The 17,130-nt window shown below is 50.1% G+C and overlaps 7 protein-coding genes and 1 non-coding gene across 8 annotated transcripts; 2 read left to right on the top strand and 6 right to left on the bottom strand.

The window, feature by feature from the left end:
- Window positions 1–862: 862 nt before the first annotated feature.
- Window positions 863–3,161, bottom strand: NCU07632 (hypothetical protein; the record flags this gene model as incomplete). The annotated part of the gene is made up of 5 exons (XM_957714.2): window positions 2,825–3,161; window positions 2,239–2,759; window positions 2,024–2,143; window positions 1,738–1,963; window positions 863–1,647 (listed from the first exon to the last, which is right to left on the bottom strand). Exons 1-5 carry the CDS (start codon window positions 2,955–2,957, stop codon window positions 863–865), a joined length of 1,785 nt encoding a protein of 594 aa, XP_962807.1. The 5' UTR covers window positions 2,958–3,161.
- A 2,134-nt stretch (window positions 3,162–5,295) lies between these two features.
- NCU15138 lies at window positions 5,296–5,453 on the top strand. Its single transcript has one exon. It is a non-coding gene; the product is annotated as a tRNA-Arg (tRNA).
- A 1,915-nt stretch (window positions 5,454–7,368) lies between these two features.
- On the top strand, window positions 7,369–8,661 carry NCU07631 (hypothetical protein). Its single transcript, XM_957713.2, has one exon. The coding sequence runs from the start codon at window positions 7,682–7,684 to the stop codon at window positions 8,414–8,416; it is 735 nt and encodes a 244-aa protein (XP_962806.2). The 5' UTR covers window positions 7,369–7,681; the 3' UTR covers window positions 8,417–8,661.
- Window positions 8,662–8,775: 114 nt separating this feature from the next.
- NCU07630 (hypothetical protein) lies at window positions 8,776–9,714 on the bottom strand (the record flags this gene model as incomplete). Its single annotated transcript, XM_957712.1, has 1 exon — window positions 8,776–9,714. One exon carries the CDS (start codon window positions 9,712–9,714, stop codon window positions 8,776–8,778), a length of 939 nt encoding a protein of 312 aa, XP_962805.1.
- Window positions 9,715–10,316: 602 nt separating this feature from the next.
- Window positions 10,317–11,333, bottom strand: NCU07629 (hypothetical protein; the record flags this gene model as incomplete). The annotated part of the gene is made up of 2 exons (XM_957711.1): window positions 10,317–10,918; window positions 11,027–11,333. The coding sequence occupies 2 exons, from the start codon at window positions 11,331–11,333 to the stop codon at window positions 10,317–10,319; spliced, it is 909 nt and encodes a 302-aa protein (XP_962804.1).
- Window positions 11,334–12,038: 705 nt separating this feature from the next.
- On the bottom strand, window positions 12,039–12,926 carry NCU07628 (hypothetical protein; the record flags this gene model as incomplete). The annotated part of the gene is made up of 2 exons (XM_957710.3): window positions 12,039–12,119; window positions 12,186–12,926. The coding sequence occupies 2 exons, from the start codon at window positions 12,924–12,926 to the stop codon at window positions 12,039–12,041; spliced, it is 822 nt and encodes a 273-aa protein (XP_962803.3).
- A 731-nt stretch (window positions 12,927–13,657) lies between these two features.
- On the bottom strand, window positions 13,658–14,743 carry NCU07627 (hypothetical protein; the record flags this gene model as incomplete). The annotated part of the gene is made up of 1 exon (XM_957709.1): window positions 13,658–14,743. One exon carries the CDS (start codon window positions 14,741–14,743, stop codon window positions 13,658–13,660), a length of 1,086 nt encoding a protein of 361 aa, XP_962802.1.
- A 965-nt stretch (window positions 14,744–15,708) lies between these two features.
- NCU07626 (thermoresistant gluconokinase) lies at window positions 15,709–17,019 on the bottom strand. The gene is made up of 2 exons (XM_957708.2): window positions 16,631–17,019; window positions 15,709–16,206 (listed from the first exon to the last, which is right to left on the bottom strand). Exons 1-2 carry the CDS (start codon window positions 16,829–16,831, stop codon window positions 15,736–15,738), a joined length of 672 nt encoding a protein of 223 aa, XP_962801.2. The 5' UTR covers window positions 16,832–17,019; the 3' UTR covers window positions 15,709–15,735.
- Between the last annotated feature and the right edge of the window lie 111 nt (window positions 17,020–17,130).

Here is a 17,130-nt window from a genome sequence, read left to right as displayed (position 1 = left end):
CAAGTTCCAGCTCAACCAGGAAGGAAACGCTGAGATTTAAACCTTTTGACCATTCTCCAGCCACTCTCGCGCAGCGATGCTTGCTTGATGAGGACAAAGGAACGGAGACACAAGCATCAATGAGATGCCCATGATTGCAGATGACTTGGTATTGCCTCCTGCGAAAGTGGAATCTGTGATGAGCAACATCGAACGGGCGGATGAAGTGACTTTCCAAGATCTAGCAAGATTCAAACATTACCACGGTCGAATATCGAGATAGGGACAATCGCATTGTTTCTTCTCCTTCCCTGACGCCGTGTGCTTCCTTTGTTTCAACACTCTTTATCCCTGCATCTGACGCCACGCATGAAGCAGAGGAAACACCAAAGAACAGTGACTGTATCATATTTGCCGCGCAGAGCATAACAGGCAATCATGATGTGTGACTACTTCTAAAGCTTTATTTACCTCTAAATTGTTATTCATTCAGCTTTTGTTTGACCGCTTGGCCTGTTCCGTAGTTATTAGTGGCCTAGATCCTTGTGACGGCTCGCTGGTAGCGGGGGAGGGGTACGGCATAGAGCACCTCTCCCCCTCTCTCCTTGCGATCCTTCGTCTTGTCCACCTCTTGCAAAGGTCGCCGAACATGCGCTGGACTCTTCGGCCTGCCGCCTTGACCTCTCCAAGGGGGCCAGGTCGAACGTCGTGATGAAATAGATGATTCTGGTCAGGATTACTACGGCAAATATGCCAGATAAGAATTTCCACTTGGCCCCTTCTCTGGCTGGCGCCAAGAGAGTAAGAGTAGGGTGATGCGGAGCCTCTGTCATGTCAAATTCTCAACTTGCCATCTGCGCCCTTCGGAGATGCCTCCAAGAACCTAAATACGGGGACGCCTCCTGGCACGAGCCTGAGCATGACTGTCGCTGCTGTCCTCGGAGCTATGTCTGTTCCTCCTAGCCCGAGAACGAGAAGAGTTGGTACTATCCCGCAGATCAGTGTTGTCCTGTGCTCCTCCACCGACACCACTAGTGCCGGTGTTGAGTGGCATAGGGGCAATGTGTGAAGTTGTGACTACCGACTGCGGTATTTCTTCCTCCTTCACGAAGCCAATCCCACTAGGGAGCTCGGGGGGGCTCGGACTAGTGTGCTGGTGCAGTGGCTGTTCCGGATAATTCACGGGTTGACTGGGTAGCTGTAACGAGCCGCGGTCATTGCCATTGGCATCATCGACGTATCGGTCGTGATCGTTTTGGCTCACCACACCGCCAGCATGAAAAGGGCCATATGACTCGTGTTCAATGGAAGGCATGATGCTTGAATGGTGTCCTTCGTCGGGGGATATAGCTCGGACCTGTCGCCGACGGCCGATCAAGCCGGGTGATGGTGGGTAGGCCGGAGCATGCGGGTGTGAAGATGCTGCGAAGGCAGTCGTGGAAGCAGCAGAGTCGCCCATTGCTTGCCCTGACTGAGGGTTCAAATCGTCGCTTTCCTGCTCTTCTTTAATGTCATCGTAGCGGCCCACATCTTGCTGGGCATTCTGCAGGAGATGCGTTGCTTCGTCGTCAGACTCGTTGTCGGTGTCTTTAGGTTCTCCCTCGCTGTCATCAAACTCTTCAGCTTCGTCGTCCAGATCCACACTGTCTTCGGCGTCCCTCTCCTCATCTACGAAGCTTCCGTCCTGATTCTCCTAAAAATCAGGCTTAGCGGTCGCGGATGAGTCGTTTAGAGCTGGAGCAGAAGTGCCAGCAGTACCTATGCCCTTGTTCGGAGTACTCTCCGCAGTAGCGACTTTGCCCTTTGCATCCTTGACAACTTTGTCGAGTGTGGCCGCCTTCTCCTCGTTGTCCTTCATCCTGGTCGCTTTCTTCTTGTTGCATTTGTCGTTGACAGTCTTGCGTTGTTTCTCTTTAGTCGGGTTACCGGCAAAACGCTTCTCGCTGTGGGTGACAATCAAGTTGGCTACTGCTGCTTTTGAAGTCTGTGTTTAGAGAGAATGTTAGTTACGGCATCCACGTATGCGAGTTTCTCCAGAACTTACGTGAAAGAATTCCACCATGTCGTTCCAGCGAGCCCGCAGAGTAGGGTACTGCTTGTACTTGAATGAAGTGCACCAAGGGTTCACTCCCGGTTTGCCCTGTTGAAGGTTGCGGGCCTCTCTCTAGACGGAGGAAACCCCAAATCGGTTATTCTTCATTCGGTGATGATACCGGTCATAAGGATGGAGGAGACATGGAAGTGTTGATTTCGACTTACGTATAGCACCCACGCAAGATCCTGGAGCACTCTCCCACTAGTTGACTTGACGGTACCCACCTTGTGGTTGCTCGCTTTCTCAATGATGTCCTGGGTGTTCTTCAGAGCATCAAACATTTCTCGGATGTACACGGCTTGCTCTTGTCTCGTTCGTGGAATATCCGCGATTGCTGAGGCCGCTGGTGTCCTGTTGTTGATGCTCTTTGTTATAGCCTCCTGAGACCAAAAGTCCACCTCGGATTTGATCGAGTCCGGGAATGTTTGGTCGACAGCACCCTTCACATGGGTGTTTCGATTGATCCTCTCGTGGGATGCCAGGCTGTCCATGATCTGTTGCCGAAGTCGTGGCCTTGTATGGCTGATCCCAGCAATGGCGGACTCCGACGAGTTGCTTTCGTGATGAACCAAAAGCCAGCTGTAGGCTCTGCGCGCGAAAGGGTCGAAGTCGTCGCCCCAATTCTTCAATGCCTCCAGAGGTCGCACGGCTCCGTTCGCCATGGCCAAGTTCTCTTGTATATAGACTATGTTGTCACGGTTGCGGTCAGTCTTTGTCGCGTTTTCTGTTTCCGGGAAAGTAAGAACTCACGAATAATTTCCCAATATGTCGACATTTGGGGCAACATCTCCGCTGCAGCGCATTCCAGGGCTCTAACGAACCCGAAAGGGCTGGCTACCTGTACAACAGGTGGACTTCCTGCTATGGGGTGGTTCCCTGCCATGATTGTCCTCCTGTCGACTTTTGAAACTTCTCGAGCGAACGCTTTGTTGTCCTTCAGCACTGCGTGACTTGTCTTTCTGATTGGATTGAAGTCTCCGTCGCGACTGGCCGAGGATGAGGAAGGTTAATGTTCTGGACGCGATGGAAAAGTCAGTAGTTGCTCCATATTTCGCTGGACTTGAATGATTGGGACAATGAAGCGCGTATTGTCCAACAGGGCGTGGATGTATATAGGGACCCGGCAGCATATCCTCGAAGCGTGGTGCAAGTTTCGAACCTTTTGGGCCGGATCGAAACAATGGATGGGATGGAGAAGAGAACGGCCACTTGTGATGGTGACGAAGGGCAATTATGCTCCTACCTTTAGCGGGCTTTTCAGAAAGATGAAATCGCAGTCGGACCAGGAGCGTTGACGCGGTCGAACAAGTGTAGAGGTACTAGGTAGGTTGCTGTTTTTGGCAGCGAGCTACGTGGGAGGTGCGGTGTCGTTTGACCAATGCACAGTCGATGACCAGAAGACCGAGGAGCGAGAAAACGAAGTGCGAATTATCAAATGTTCTATCCACAGGGTTTTGGCTGAAGGGAAGACCATGTTTGGAGGGAAAGGAACTGGGTAGAGGTACGGACAATGGCGGGGGGGATGTAGTGGGGTGTTGATTTTGCTGGTCGGCGACGAACGAAACCTGTCGCTTCGTACCTCTACCGGCTGATACAGAACAGACCAGAGTTCTACAGAACACCATTGCCGGTTACGATAGTTGTCTCTAGAAAGCTTTTCGGATGCGTATAATGTATATGAATTGCTTGTCCATATCAAGGGCTCTCAATCCTCCCTATTCCTTGCCTCTTTGCTTCGCATCATCAAGTCACCAATACCAGTCCCGTGCTGCTTTGTCCATGTGCACCCCCTTCCCTTAGTTCTCCTGCTCACCCTAATCCATTACAATCACACAAACCCATTTCCCACGATCATTGAGTCAAGTCCATTCCATACTCGTCCTCCCCTTTGAACTCCATGTCATCACCATCGTCCTCATGTTTATGGAAACCGCTCGCATCGAGCCTGTCTGCCGTAGGCCGAAGTGAGGTACCTTTGTTAATATGACCGTTGGTAACACGGCCGTTGCTGGAATGGTGGCTGCCAAGTCTACCACTAGCAACTCTGCTAGTGGGTTGGTGGCGACGTCCAGGGTTAGACGCCTCCACGGTCACCGGCGGGGGGGTCACGGGGGCCGTGTAGAGAGTGGCATAAGCCACGACAGGCGTCGAAGCCGCAATAGGTCCGGTCTTCTCAGATAGAGGTAGTCATGCTGATCCGGCCGTTGGTGATTCGACCATTGGGGTCTGGTGGCTGCCGAGTCTGCCACTAGCAAGTCTGTCTGTTAACGGTGAGAAACTACACTCAAAGCTTTGGGATTCCCCCATATTGCCATGTTATTCTCATGGATCATGGAAGCTTACCTCTACTCTGGCACCGACTGGTTGTGGTAGTAACTGGTGGGATGGCTGTTTGTACTGATGTTTGCGCTGTTGTTACTACTGCTCTGGTGGTTGATTTGACCACAATGCCATTGCCGATGTGGCCGGTGACCGTGACTGATGTTGGTAAGACTCCCGCCTCAGTAAGGCTTCTCGCGCTAAGTATGACGGCCGTCAATATTCAGTCCAGAAGTGGAAAAAATGATGAATGCAAGTAGAGACAGACAGGGCGTCATATCTTGCGAAAAGAATGAGAAGGAGATGCGATTAGGTTGGATGAAGGGGTTGAAACGGGACAAGATCGGTAGTTGTGAAAGATGAACTTACCTACCTATCTTTGATCCTATCTTCAGGAAAAGCTGGAGATGTTGGCGGCACCGAGCAGATGTGCTGGCTGGATTGCTCCATGTGACCTCCGGAAAAGACATTTGTTCAGAGAGAGGTGAGCTGTAGAGGATCAAAGAAAAAGACGCGAGAAAAGGTGATAGAGTAAGAAAGGAGTGGTGATGAGTTGATTGTTGATCAGCTGTTGAGCTTGACGCGCTGTTGGAGATTGGATTGTTTGGAGGAAGGGAGAAGATGATAGGAAATGGGGAAAAAGAAATGGAATTGTGCGTTGGGTGGGGGAACATGAAAAGAGCATGCCCTACCTCCATCCTGTTGCTCCTTCCAACATTCTACGACACAGCCAACATGAAGGCACCCCGTAGGCCCCCCGCTGACCCCGGCACGTCATTCTGTGCTCCCGTCTACCTCTACCTACCTTGACCCAAGGCAGCTACCCGTGTCTGGACTCCCTCCCTCCGGGTATATGTATGAGGTCTTTGTGTACACTGTTCAACAACAAACAACCAAGCAATGTGCGGTTGGCGCAGTGGCCAGCGCGTTCGCTTCCTAAAGGCTGGGAACCTTACGGAGTCGAAAACGGCACCGACGGGTGGGACCGGGGGGCAGCAAAGACGTGGCATGTTGCCTTGGGAACCGCGAAAGATCCCGGGTTCGAATCCCGGACCGCACACATTTCTTTTTTGCCCGTTCTTTTTGCCGTTTCCTTGTCGTCTGTCATGCCTTGCTTGTGGTTCCTCTTCATAGGTAGGTACTTCTACTTGCCTGGTGCCTGTATGGTTCTACCTGGTACTACCTGCCTCTAGCTCCGAGCTCTCAGCACAGCTTTCTGGTCCATTTGACAGTCGCTCTTTCTTCCATTTTTCCTGCACTTGCACCCCAGATGGTTTTGGTCTGTTCAATGAAAACCAACTCTAGACAAGGAAGCAAGCAAACACAATAGGTATTGAGGACGTGAATGACTGGAACACAAGTGGAATTGATGAGCACAAGTAAAGGTTGTATCCTAAAGCCATTGAAATCATATGAAAAGAGCAACAATAGAGAACGATCAAGCACTGAAATTTCTATACTTTGGTCCTTGTCACCTCTAATCTGTAAGTCCCCGGATAACGGTCGTTCCTGACACAATCTTCTAGAGATATCCCGGATTCTTCCACTCTACTCGTCTTAAGTACGCTAACTTTAGATTTGACATTACCAGCTATAACATTCACTTAACCTCCCGTACCTCCTACTATTTGATCAGTGCCACTCAATCAACGTCATCTAAATGCCATCGTACAACTTCCAGATCTCCATCCCCTCAAACATGGCTTCCTTCCTTTCCACTCTCCCCGTCACCTATTCAGTCCATGACAGCATTCTAACCACCGTCGGGCTTTTCATTTGGATTACCATATCGGTCATAGGATTGGTTCTCACTACCTATGACGACAACGCTCGCAAATATCACGAAGAGCATATAAGGCTTTTGTATACCTCTAAGCTCATAGACATCGAGTCGCGCACGATCACTCTTATGCAGAAAATTCACACGGGCGATCTGGAGCTGCAAAGACGGATGACGAAGGCGCATGAGCAGTGTCATTGGTGTAGTCATATGGTCCCGGGGACACGCACGCCCCGAACGCAAGGCGCCCAAGCACCGGGCACTCGAAGGGATTGCAAGGCAGGAGTAGAGCTCGAACAGGACAGCACACGCCGGCGTTGGGATGGCTTTCTATCGAGGGGGTGCACGCGCGATGAGTTCACGACGCAGTGGTACTCAGGAAAAGGACTCTGAGGGCGGAGGCGCACAAAGAATAAGGCCCAACTGATCAAGGAAATTCTACCAATCTCATTGGAAGGCACTACAACGATCTCACGCTGCTTTTGTCTGTACCTAAGTATTTCCTTCCCCACTTTACATCGTACACCTGCACAAAAACCTTATTCGTTCCTTCTTCTCTCGCAGACGAAACGTAGAGGAGAAGAGGTTGGTGGTTGCAAGTAATTGGGAGGAGAGGCAAAGCGACAGATGAAGGACTTGGCAGACGGAGGACCTAAGAGTCTCTAGAGGTACCAATGGTGTAAATGAACGAACATGTAAACGGTTTGGTCCGCACCGGACCCTTCGGCTTAGCCATTTAAGGAGCGCTGCAGTGTGACAAAGCTCTAATACATGCTTTCAATATTTTGATGAATAGAGGTGCCTCTAGCAAATGACTAGTCCATCCATTCATGATTTCCTGTCATAACACAGTCAATTGTGAGACAAATGTCATAGATGCCAATGAAGTGACCAATCTAGCGTGTTCGGAAATTCTCCCCTACTGCAACGTTCATGACTTGTGCCAACGAAGGATCCATCCTGCTCTGTCCTTCCTTCCCTTCCTTAGCAAGTCGCCCTTTCTTCGTTTGGCCCCTATCTTAACAGACACTCTTGCCGTGAATCAAACGGACTGAATAAATGCAATATCGATGACGTGTATGACTATGATTGAGCACAACTGAACGAGAGGTGGCAAACGAGCAATTAACCCAACGGATTCGTTGTGAAGATGGGAAAGCGGACATTGAATATCGAAGCACCTTTGTCCAGGAAAGGTACCTGTATGTAGTTCTTGAGGTACTAGAATGTCCTCAACACGTCTGAGGTATCTGTCCGTTTCGAGCATTCTTTGAGCATTTTTTCCTTGGTTGCACATTCTATGTCAATCATTTCATACAGCCAGATATATAGGTCAGCAGCCCTCTTTCCTCCGATGCACCCTTACAACTCTGTCCATTTCATCCCCATCATTCTACTCCGACACCTTCCCTCGTTCGTATCAGCCTCACAACACAGCTTGACCTCCAGAGACCCACCAGAGCAATTATCAACTTCCCCTGCATTCTGTCACAAACCTTCAACTTGCAATGGACGACAACCCCCCCATGACAGTCCTGACCGCCGCCTACGGAATTTCATTCGCCCTCCTTTGCGTCGTAATGTGGTTCGTCCCAGAACCCAAGCTCTCTATCGTGTGCGGCATCTTGATCATTATCGCTTCCGACGTCACGTTCCACTTACGGGAGATCATCGCGCTGCAAAAGAAGCAACTACAAAAGCATCAGATTGCCAAGTTGACGGTAGACAAGATTGACGAGTATACCACTCTATACGGATCTCTAGTCGAAAAGGTCCTTGTCCTGAACAAGGAGCTTCTCCTCCAACACCAGGAAATGCTTGCTCATTCAAAGGACAAACTTGCCCACGACAAGGACAAGCTTTCTCAGGAGAAAGAGACCCTTCCCCAATACAAAGAGATCGTGGCCATGCAAAAGGAAATTCTGGGCTCGAGGAAAGAGAGGGTTGATCAAGACAACAAGGCGGACGTTGCTCATGAGAAGGAGACACTTGACCAATACAAGGAAACTGGCAGCGTGCACAAGGAGTTACTGGGTCAATGCAGAGAGATACTTGGCTGTCAGAGACGTCTAGGGTCGATGACCGACAGAAGTGCGGTTCTACAGTTGAGGATGGGCGATATGCTGATGGTGCAGCTGAGGCAGTTGGATGTGCTTCTCAGGAAACTGGGAGTGGAGGTGAGGCCCCCTTTACCGCCTGCAACTGGTCTTAGACCAAGCAGGTCTGGAGACCATGCGCAATGAGATGGCCAGAGCCACATACGACTGCATTGAACGGAGCATGCAATGGCCGAACAGAATAATATATTTGATTGTTAGGGCGTAGGACACGATCTTGCTGTATCTGAGACGGAAGGAAGACTGGGCCGTGGCGCTCAATGGGAAGATTCATCATTGATAGAGGATAGGTGAATTTAGCATGGGGAAGTACAGCAGGGGTAGTCATGAAGATACAATGGCAATAGGTGTACAAGACACTCTCTACCTCTACGCTAGACACTTTGATTTATCAGCAGATGACTGTCACATAAAACGGTGATATGATGTATTGAGGGTGTTAACGTGGGGATGAGATTCCAGTCCGTTCATGTTATCATCCTCTACTACCAGTCGTTTACGTTAACGGGCTTCCAATTCCAGTCTTCCATCTCCACTAAAATCTGCTTATCCGGTAGCTCCCACTCTCCAGAATACTCAGGAGTTGAGATACTGGAAACAGTAGAGGTAGACCTAGCATCATCCTCGTCGTAAACGGATTCCTCCCTGTCCGCCTCGTAGTCGTGATCCTCCTTTCCCTCCACCGAACCATCAGCGTCCAAAAGACCCTCGAGCTCCGTCGTACTCGCACTTCCCCATGCAGGTGTATTGTCCCTGCCCTGGAAACCCGGACCCAGCGCTGGGTAAGTCCGATACTTCCTCCTGTTCTTCTTCTTCTTCTCGCCTGCAGCTTTGGGAATGCAGTCGAAGAACCCATCCAGTTTGAGCTCGATCTTGTGGAACCCATCCCTCAACTCCTTCCTCTCTTTCCTTGCTTTCCTATTTCTCATTCCTTCCACTTCCCGCCCTTCTTTGAAGGCCTCCACGACAGTGACCAGGGCCTCCTTCAAGTTTACTTTCCCCTCCACCACCCCACCCGCATTGATTTTCGTTTCTATCTTCTCGAGACACTCCCTCGTCTGCCTCGCTTCCTGCACAAGCTGAAAGCGGAAGGTTCGTGTCTCGGCCCTTTCGATATCTTGCTGCTTCTTCGCAGCAGCTTTTTCCCGACACCGTCTTTTCCATGTGTAGATGGCGACGATACCAACTATGGCGGCTGGGAAGGTGACTACGAAGAAGTAGAAGATGGTGACGAGTGAAGAAAAGAAGCTGAATGCCGAGGCGTAGGGCTCTGGCAAAAATGGGGTGGGTGTTGCCGCTGGTAAGTGGGAAGCGGTAGCGCTTGTTTGAGCTTGATGGTTGATGATCTTGATTAATGAAGAGGTGACGATGGTTGACACGGGGGTTGTGGTGGTAGTTGCCATTGTTTCAGCAGTCTGGCTCATCGTGAAGAGAAGGAGAGTTCCGTGTTTAATGGTTACTGTGTGTTTGGTGTAGACTTTCGGTATGATGAATTGACCAGTGGTGAGTAATGGAGAGGAAGGTCGGTGGGATGGGTAACTGAGGTTGATGGATTCTTTATATCTAGGTATGGAAAAAATATTCTACCTCTACGCAGTGAAGGGCCTCTGTTCAGTGGGTCGTACATTGGTGAAGTGTTCCGAACCTGGAAAGGAACAGAAATCAAGGTTCAAAAGAAGCACGAGAGTCTCCTTAATGGCGGCGTGTTGGTAAGTACCTCTAGGTGCCGTGATGTGGGGGTGGGTGGGAGTGAAGGGTGAAGAGCAAACAAAAAGAAACATGAACCTTGAGAGTTGAGGAAAGACATGTGTGCCTCCAGGTAAGGGACCTAAGGTGGTAGTAATACGCTATAATGTAATGATAATACCCCTGTACCTCTACCGAAGGTGGACATGGTAGAGGTATGCACCGGACACTTCGACTTGACTGTAGGTACCTAGGTACCTAGGGACTAGCGTACTGTGAAAAGTTCGTGATTTTATTTGCTTCTCTGGTAACCGAAGTCTGAATTCCTCTACCAAAGTTCCTACCACGGCTTTCTGTCATTCTTCGAGTCCGATTCGTTCACCGTGATCTGATTCTCGACATGGACTGGATCTGCACCCCAAAATGCCTGGGGATCACTGGGAGGGTCATCCTTCCTCAGCAATCCAAGGAGAATCGCCTTGAGGAGACCAAACCTCTCGTTCTCATCCAAGTGGTAATCGAGCATCCAATCTACTCGATACTCGATCGACCGGGCCCTCAGATCCATCTCTTCGAGGCCCACTTTCATCATCTCCTCTATCCCCTGGACCGCGGTCACAACCTTTTCTACGCCGTCGCTTGCCGTTTGATTCACTTCCTTTATCGCACCCTTAATGCCCTTACTAGTTCCCTTCGTCACTGCCTTTGCGATCACCTCCTCTATTCCCTCTATCGCGTCTTTGAATCCCTCCTTGTACCCATGCTTGGTACCCTCCATGACTGCCTTCGTGATGATCTCCCCCACGCCCTTCATCGCGTCCTTCGCGCCGTTCTCGTATCCCTCTTTCACCGCCCCCTTAATGAATTCCGCCATGGAATTCATCATGGCCTCCGGCAGTACTTGCACGCCCGTGACAACCTTCTCGACGCCTTCCCTAATAGCTCTACTCTCCTTCATATAAGCGTACTAACCTTTAATAAAATCCGCAGTACTCTGCATCTAGTAGAGTTGGTAGGTCCGCGTTTCGAGCTTGGCCTCCTTTTTCTCACGCTTTTCCTCTTTTTCCTCCCGTTCCTTGGTGAGTCGTTGTTCCCGGATTTTCTTGCGTCGGAGCCACTTGATGAACTTCTTTTTGCAATGCGGAATGGTGTATCCAATGAAGTAGACGATGGCTGCAATCACGCCTATGAACGTGAAAACGGAGTTGTACGGTTCGGGAATCAGTGGTTCAGGTGCAGTCGAAGTACTGGCTGTCGACGGCGGTTCCTGGCTGTAGACGAAGATGGTGGTGGTAGAGACTGTGGAGGCCGTAGACGGCGCCGGTTGTACGACGGTCACCATGTTAGAGGACGGCATGGTGATGGTGGAGGTCATTGCATCTGCTCACACCATCGTCGGTTGGGAATTGCTGGCAATGGCTGTTGGAGTGGTTGCGGATACTGGAGACATCCTGGCACGGGACGTGTAGTGGTTGATACCTGGTTCTCGAAGGAGTCCTTGGGGCTTGATGATGTTGAGTAATGCAAAGAAAAGTTTGGTGTGATGGGTAATGGGGGAAAAGGGTAGGATATTTATAGGAACAGGTCATCATGGAATTCATGAGGCTTTACCTGGTAGTGAAGGGTCTATAGTGGGTTGTATATTGGTGAAGGGTTCCAAAACCTGTAGGCCAGAAAGCAAGATGGAGAAGAGAAAACGCCGCCTAAACCTTGAGAACCGTGCCTTATTGCATGGGTGTTGTATGAGTGGGAGTAAATGGTGGTAAGGTGCAGAAGAAAGGGGAGCTCAAAAGAGTGTTTCCTACAGGTTGTACCTAATTGCTCTTCAGCTACACGTACGTAGCTGTAGGTAGAGGTACCATTTCATGTACATACCTCTATGGATGGCACTGTATTACGTTTGGTAAGAAGTGTTTCCTACAAAGCAAACGATAGCGGGACGGTGGATTAATATAACTACCTCTACCTTTACCTCTAGAGACCTGTATCCGTGACAGAAACAGTGATTTTCATGTCTCCAGTTCAGTCCTTCACTACTAGAGGTGAGGTATTCTTTCTACCTCTACCAGGGCTGTTGTTTCTCCTCCCAATTGAATTCTTCCACAATGATCCGGCTCTCTACGATATCTCCACCCCAGGATGACTGGTCAGTAGAGGAATTAGTAGTTGACGTAGAGGCCATATGCTCTAGCAACCCCTGGAGAATTACCTTAAGAGCGTGAAATCTATCGTTCTCAGCCAGGTAATCGTCCAGCATCCAGTCCACCTTGTGATCAAGAGCCCTAGTCCTATCCTCTACTGCTTCTAAGCCAACTTGAAATACCCCCTCCAGCCCCTTTACAGCCCTCACCACCGTCTCCATAGTATTCGCCATCTTTTCCATGGTTTCCCTCATCCTCTTGCTTTCCTCCCAAGTGAGGATCTGAGCGTTGGTCTGCCTCTCGGAATCCAGAATCTGATGAACCCGGTAGGCGTGCGTTTCGGTGATTTGCACATCCTTTCTTCGCCTCTCGACGACTTGCTCCCTCTTTGCCTCTCGTTTCTCCCGCTTCTCGGCAAGTTTCCTTTGTCTCTTTTTGACGCGTCGAGAAAATTGGCATATGCCCATGATATCGAAGGGGATGAGGTAGAAGAAGAAGTAGATGATGGTTGTGATGGCTGCAAATAAAGTGATGGCAGAGGCGTACGGCTCTGACAAAAATGGCCTGGGTGATGTTGCACCGCCGGGTGCTGCCTCTGGTGCTGTTTTTGATGCCGGGGGAAGGATGGTAGTAGGGCTTGGTACCGTCTGTTGTTGGATGATTGTACCCAATGTCGACGTGAACATAGTTGTCATGGTAGTGGCTACTGCAGCTGCTGTGGTTGTGGTTTGGGCATTGGCGCCTGTGGCGACGATTGAGACTGCTGTAGACACCGGAGACATCATGCCACCCAAAAAGTGGTATTTCATGGTTGTTTCCGACGGGATCGTTGGAAAGTGAAGGTGGTGACTGATAGAGAGGAAGAATTTGCGCAATGAGGAATCGAAGAGATAACTGGAATATTTATACCCTGGAGATTCACATTCCGTTTCCAGGTTCCACGTAGAACATAAGGTTTCATAGCGGGCCGTACGTCGGTGAAGGTCGCAATAGTCAAGAAATCAGGGTGGTGGAGTCAAACCTCCAGCTCAACCTTGAGGGCGGCATATTGATGAGTGGACATTGTCGAAATGCGGAGTGAATAGTGAAGACGAGAAAAATAGAAACCTTGAAACGGAGCAAATACCCTTCTTGTATATGCCTATACAAATGACAGTGCATTAGGTCTAGCATGGACACATAAGATAGTGGTAAAGTGTGTTTTCTAGAAATATCTTCGTTCACTACAGCCGAATACTTCAAGTGGACTGGAAATCTTTGAGAGGAAAACGTATTATTTTTATGTTTTTTTATGGACGTGAGGTAATATTCCATGGTCCTGGGCTACCATGAATGATGATTCACCGCCTGGTCATAGTTCCAAGGGGCAGGAGCTGTTGAAGTAATTAGGTTTGGTGAGAAGTGTTTCCTAGCAAATGGTAGCGGGACGGTGGATTGGTATGACTAGAGGTAGGTACCTCTACTTCGAGAGACTTGTACCTGTAATAAAAACTGTAATTTCCATGTGTCCAATCTACCTAGTCTTTCATTATCGTTTCTACTAAGGGTCTCGTCTTTCCTCCCAGCCCGATTTGTCCACTGCAATCTCGCTCTTCACGGGATCTCCGCCCCAGGATGAATGGGAAGTAGTTGAAGTGGCATGCGAGGTAGAGCCAACAAGGTTGAATAGTCCCTGAAGAACTACCTTGAGAGTATGGAACCTCTCGTTCTCATCAAGGTAATAATCGAGCATCCAATCCACCTTGTGATCGAGAGCCCGGGTATTGTTGTCCACTGCCTGCAAGCCAACTCTAAACACCCTCTTCAACCCCTGGACAGCCGTTACCACCGACCTCATGCTGTCCGTCATCCTATCCATCCCTTCGATCAGACCCTTTGTCGCTTCCCTCGGTGGCGGGTTTGCCTCCTTCAATGCATCCTGGAAGGCCTCCTTGATCACCACCTGTAGTGCTTCGGTCATTTCCTGGCTCACCTCCGTCAATGGAGCCTTGATGCCGTCTTTTGCGCTCTTGTCAGCGGCCATGGGAATTTCTGCCTTTATCGCTTTGGTCTCCACCCTCGACTCAAGCTTTTCGACGCGCTGCCTCAACGCTACGTTGTCCTCCTTCGTCGCTTTGCTTTCCGTCTCAAGCTTTTCGACTGTTTGGCGCAACGCCTTGTTGTCTTGCTTCAAGGCCTTGTTGTCATCCGCCATAGTCGCCATGAGCTCCAGCATCTTATCCGATCGCTCGCCTTGTGCTTGCATAAGCTCAGCGATCTTGTTGATGCCCTCCACTTGTTGGATGCGATAGCTTTTCTCTTCGGCTTCCTTGGCAAGAGCCGCTTTTTGATTTTGCGACCGCATGAAGAGACCGAGGATGCCTTGGTAGGCGCGCGGGATGGTGTACACGAACATGTATAAAATGTTTGCGATAGAAGCGAAGAAAGATGTGCCGGAGTTGTACGGCTCTGGCACGAATATGGTTGGCTCAGATGACGCACTAGCTGTTTCCGATGCTTGTGGAGAGGGGATGGTAGGCGTGGGCGTGGGCGTGGGTGTGGGAGTAGGCGCAGGTATGTGCTGCGCAATGGTGGCAACGGCCGTGATGAAGTTCAAGGCTGTAGTAGCCGTGCTGATAGGAGACATCTTAGAGGTAGGTACGGGATCTGTCCTTGTTTTCTGTCTTCGAAGAAGTGCTTGTAGGTCCACGAGAAGGCGATGGATAACAGAAAAGCGAAAATTGTGCGATGAGCAACGAGAGTTGAAGGTCGAATATTTATAACGATAAAAACCGTGCAAAGTTCGAGCGAGTGAAGGGCTCATGGCGGGCCATACATTGTGGTGGTGAAGTGTTCTGGATAACAGGTCCAAAGCCTCCACCTGGATTTGAACCTTGAGGGCGGCGGCATCTTGGTGAATGGAGGTTATACCGCGTGAACTTCAAGCGGCATTGAATGGTGAAGAGGGTGAGAAAAGGAACCTTGAGAATTGGGGAGAGAACTTGCCTTATATACCTCTAGAGATATCCACGGGACAGTCCATCAGGTTTGGTGTGGAGACTTTCTCATCAAGCAAACAACATGTGGAAGTCGCGGCCATGGGCGGCCATTCCTCTCATGAGCAGCTTCCCCCTTCACCGGCATCCGTAACCCTCTCTCCTCTTCCGGTCGCCTCCAAAGACAAGCGGTTTTCTGTTTTCGCATTTTCCAACCTCCAACACAAAAGACATACCCACTTGAACAGACATTCAATGCCTGACAACCAATTCACAATTCTCCAAACCAATGTGCTGCGAAGTGTGAAGGTTTGGCGCATGGTGAACAATCACAGTGATGAAAACGCCCAATCCCTTCCACCTCTCATCCTCACAAACCAGGACACTTCATGCGAATGACCAAACCAACATGAAGTCGCAGGGAAACAGGCTTGCATGAAGCAATACGGGATCATTGGTAGAGGTAGCTTCATCCAAGACTGAACTCCCAAGAAACGTACCGGGCAAACAAACGCTTGACATTACAACTTGAAAACTTCCATGGTCCTAACTCCAACATCGCCAGCAGACCACAAACACCACTGCAAACCCATGCAAGGTATAACCACCACTACCCACCCAAACCATTCCACACCATCTGCCCTCATTCCCTCCCCAAGTGCATCACCCCCCTCACCCTCCCCACCACCTCCCTCACCACCTCCTCCACCCCCTTCTCCTTCTCCCCCACATTCACAACCAGCACATCCGGCTCTCCCCCTTCCTCCTTTGGCTTTGTCGGATCCGGCATCTCCAAAATCGTAAACTGGCTATGCACCAAATTCTCCTTTGCAAAGTGTCCCTTTCGGTTGTGTGCTCTTTCTGTCAGCACCTCCTCGGGGGCCTGCAAAAAGATGAAGCGAATTCGCAAATCGCCGGCGTGTTCAGACCCCAAACGGAGAATGTCGCGGTAGTGCCGCTTCAAAGCCGAGCAGGTGATGACGAGATGGGGAGACGAGGAGGTGGGTGGTTTGGCGGTTTCGTGCTCGGCGAGGGCTTGCAGCCAGCCTGCTCTGTCGGCGTCGGTCAGGGGTTCGCCGCGGGACATTTTCTCGACGTTGGCTTTTGGGTGGTACTGTGAGTTGTTGTTAGTGAGTGTGGTTCAAAGAGGCTGGGGAGATGAGGTGAGGTGAGGTTCACGATGCAGTGACGTTCATGATGCAGGAAGCCATGTGTGAGGCTCAACTCCAACGGGAGGGTAGGGCTGAGACATTGCCGCTCCGCTGGGGTCTCGGAGATCGGTAGAGGTAGGTAAGGATCACGGAAAGAGACCGAAAGAGGGCGGAAGAGATTCCGTCGTAGAGTACCTGAGGTAGGTACCTACTGTCTGAAGGGACACGGGGCGGGGCAGGACGGGGTAAGGGAATGTGCAAAGACGGCATCGTGCAGTGAGTGTACAAACCACGTGAAAGGTTGGCTATAGCCACACAGCCACGCAGGTCCATGCAGTACAATTGGAATAAGAAAGGAGGAAAAAAAAACAAAAAAAAAAAACTCACATCATCACCCTCTACATAAGTGAGATTCAAATTCTCCGCCAACGCCTTGGCAACCGTCGTCTTTCCACATGCCGTCGGACCCGTGACGAACCAAATCCATCTATGCTCATTCTTGGGTTTCTTTTCCGCGGCCGTGCTATTTTGTTGGTCGCCCAAGTGCTGCTGCTCGCCGAGAGCGGCGTCGGTGTTCTGGACGGTCATGATTGTTGTTGGAATGTTGATACTTCAGTTGAAACTGACAAGGACTGGACCCTGTAAGCAAAGGGTGTAGTACTGTTGTGTTTGAGCAGGAATCAACGAGGTGATGTGATGAACTTGCAACACTGAATTAGGTAGTTTGTAAAAGTAGGTAGTCTGTAAAAGTAGGTAGGTAGGCGGCTTGTAGTCGTGAGACGGTGAGAGAGGTACTGTACAACGAACAAACCGTGTTTATTTACATGTCGATAAATGAAGGTCAACAACAACTCCAGCAGAAAGTGCATGACGTCACCTCGGTTAAC

This window comes from Neurospora crassa, linkage group IV, assembly GCF_000182925.2.
Source record: "Neurospora crassa OR74A linkage group IV, whole genome shotgun sequence".
Taxonomy (NCBI): Eukaryota; Fungi; Ascomycota; class Sordariomycetes; order Sordariales; family Sordariaceae; genus Neurospora; species Neurospora crassa.
The sequence above is the reverse complement of the archived record's forward strand: the minus strand, read 5'-3'. Positions and strand labels throughout refer to the sequence as shown.

Coding starts and splice junctions, on each gene's coding strand:
- NCU07631 (XM_957713.2), top strand. CDS start 7,682: ATGGACGACAACCCCCCCATGACAGTCCTGACCGCCGCCTACGGAATT.
- NCU07626 (XM_957708.2), bottom strand. CDS start 16,831: ATGACCGTCCAGAACACCGACGCCGCTCTCGGCGAGCAGCAGCACTTG. Junction 16,207..16,630: donor CTTATGTAGAGGGTGATGAT/GTGAGTTTTTTT, acceptor AACAACTCACAG/TACCACCCAAAAGCCAACGT.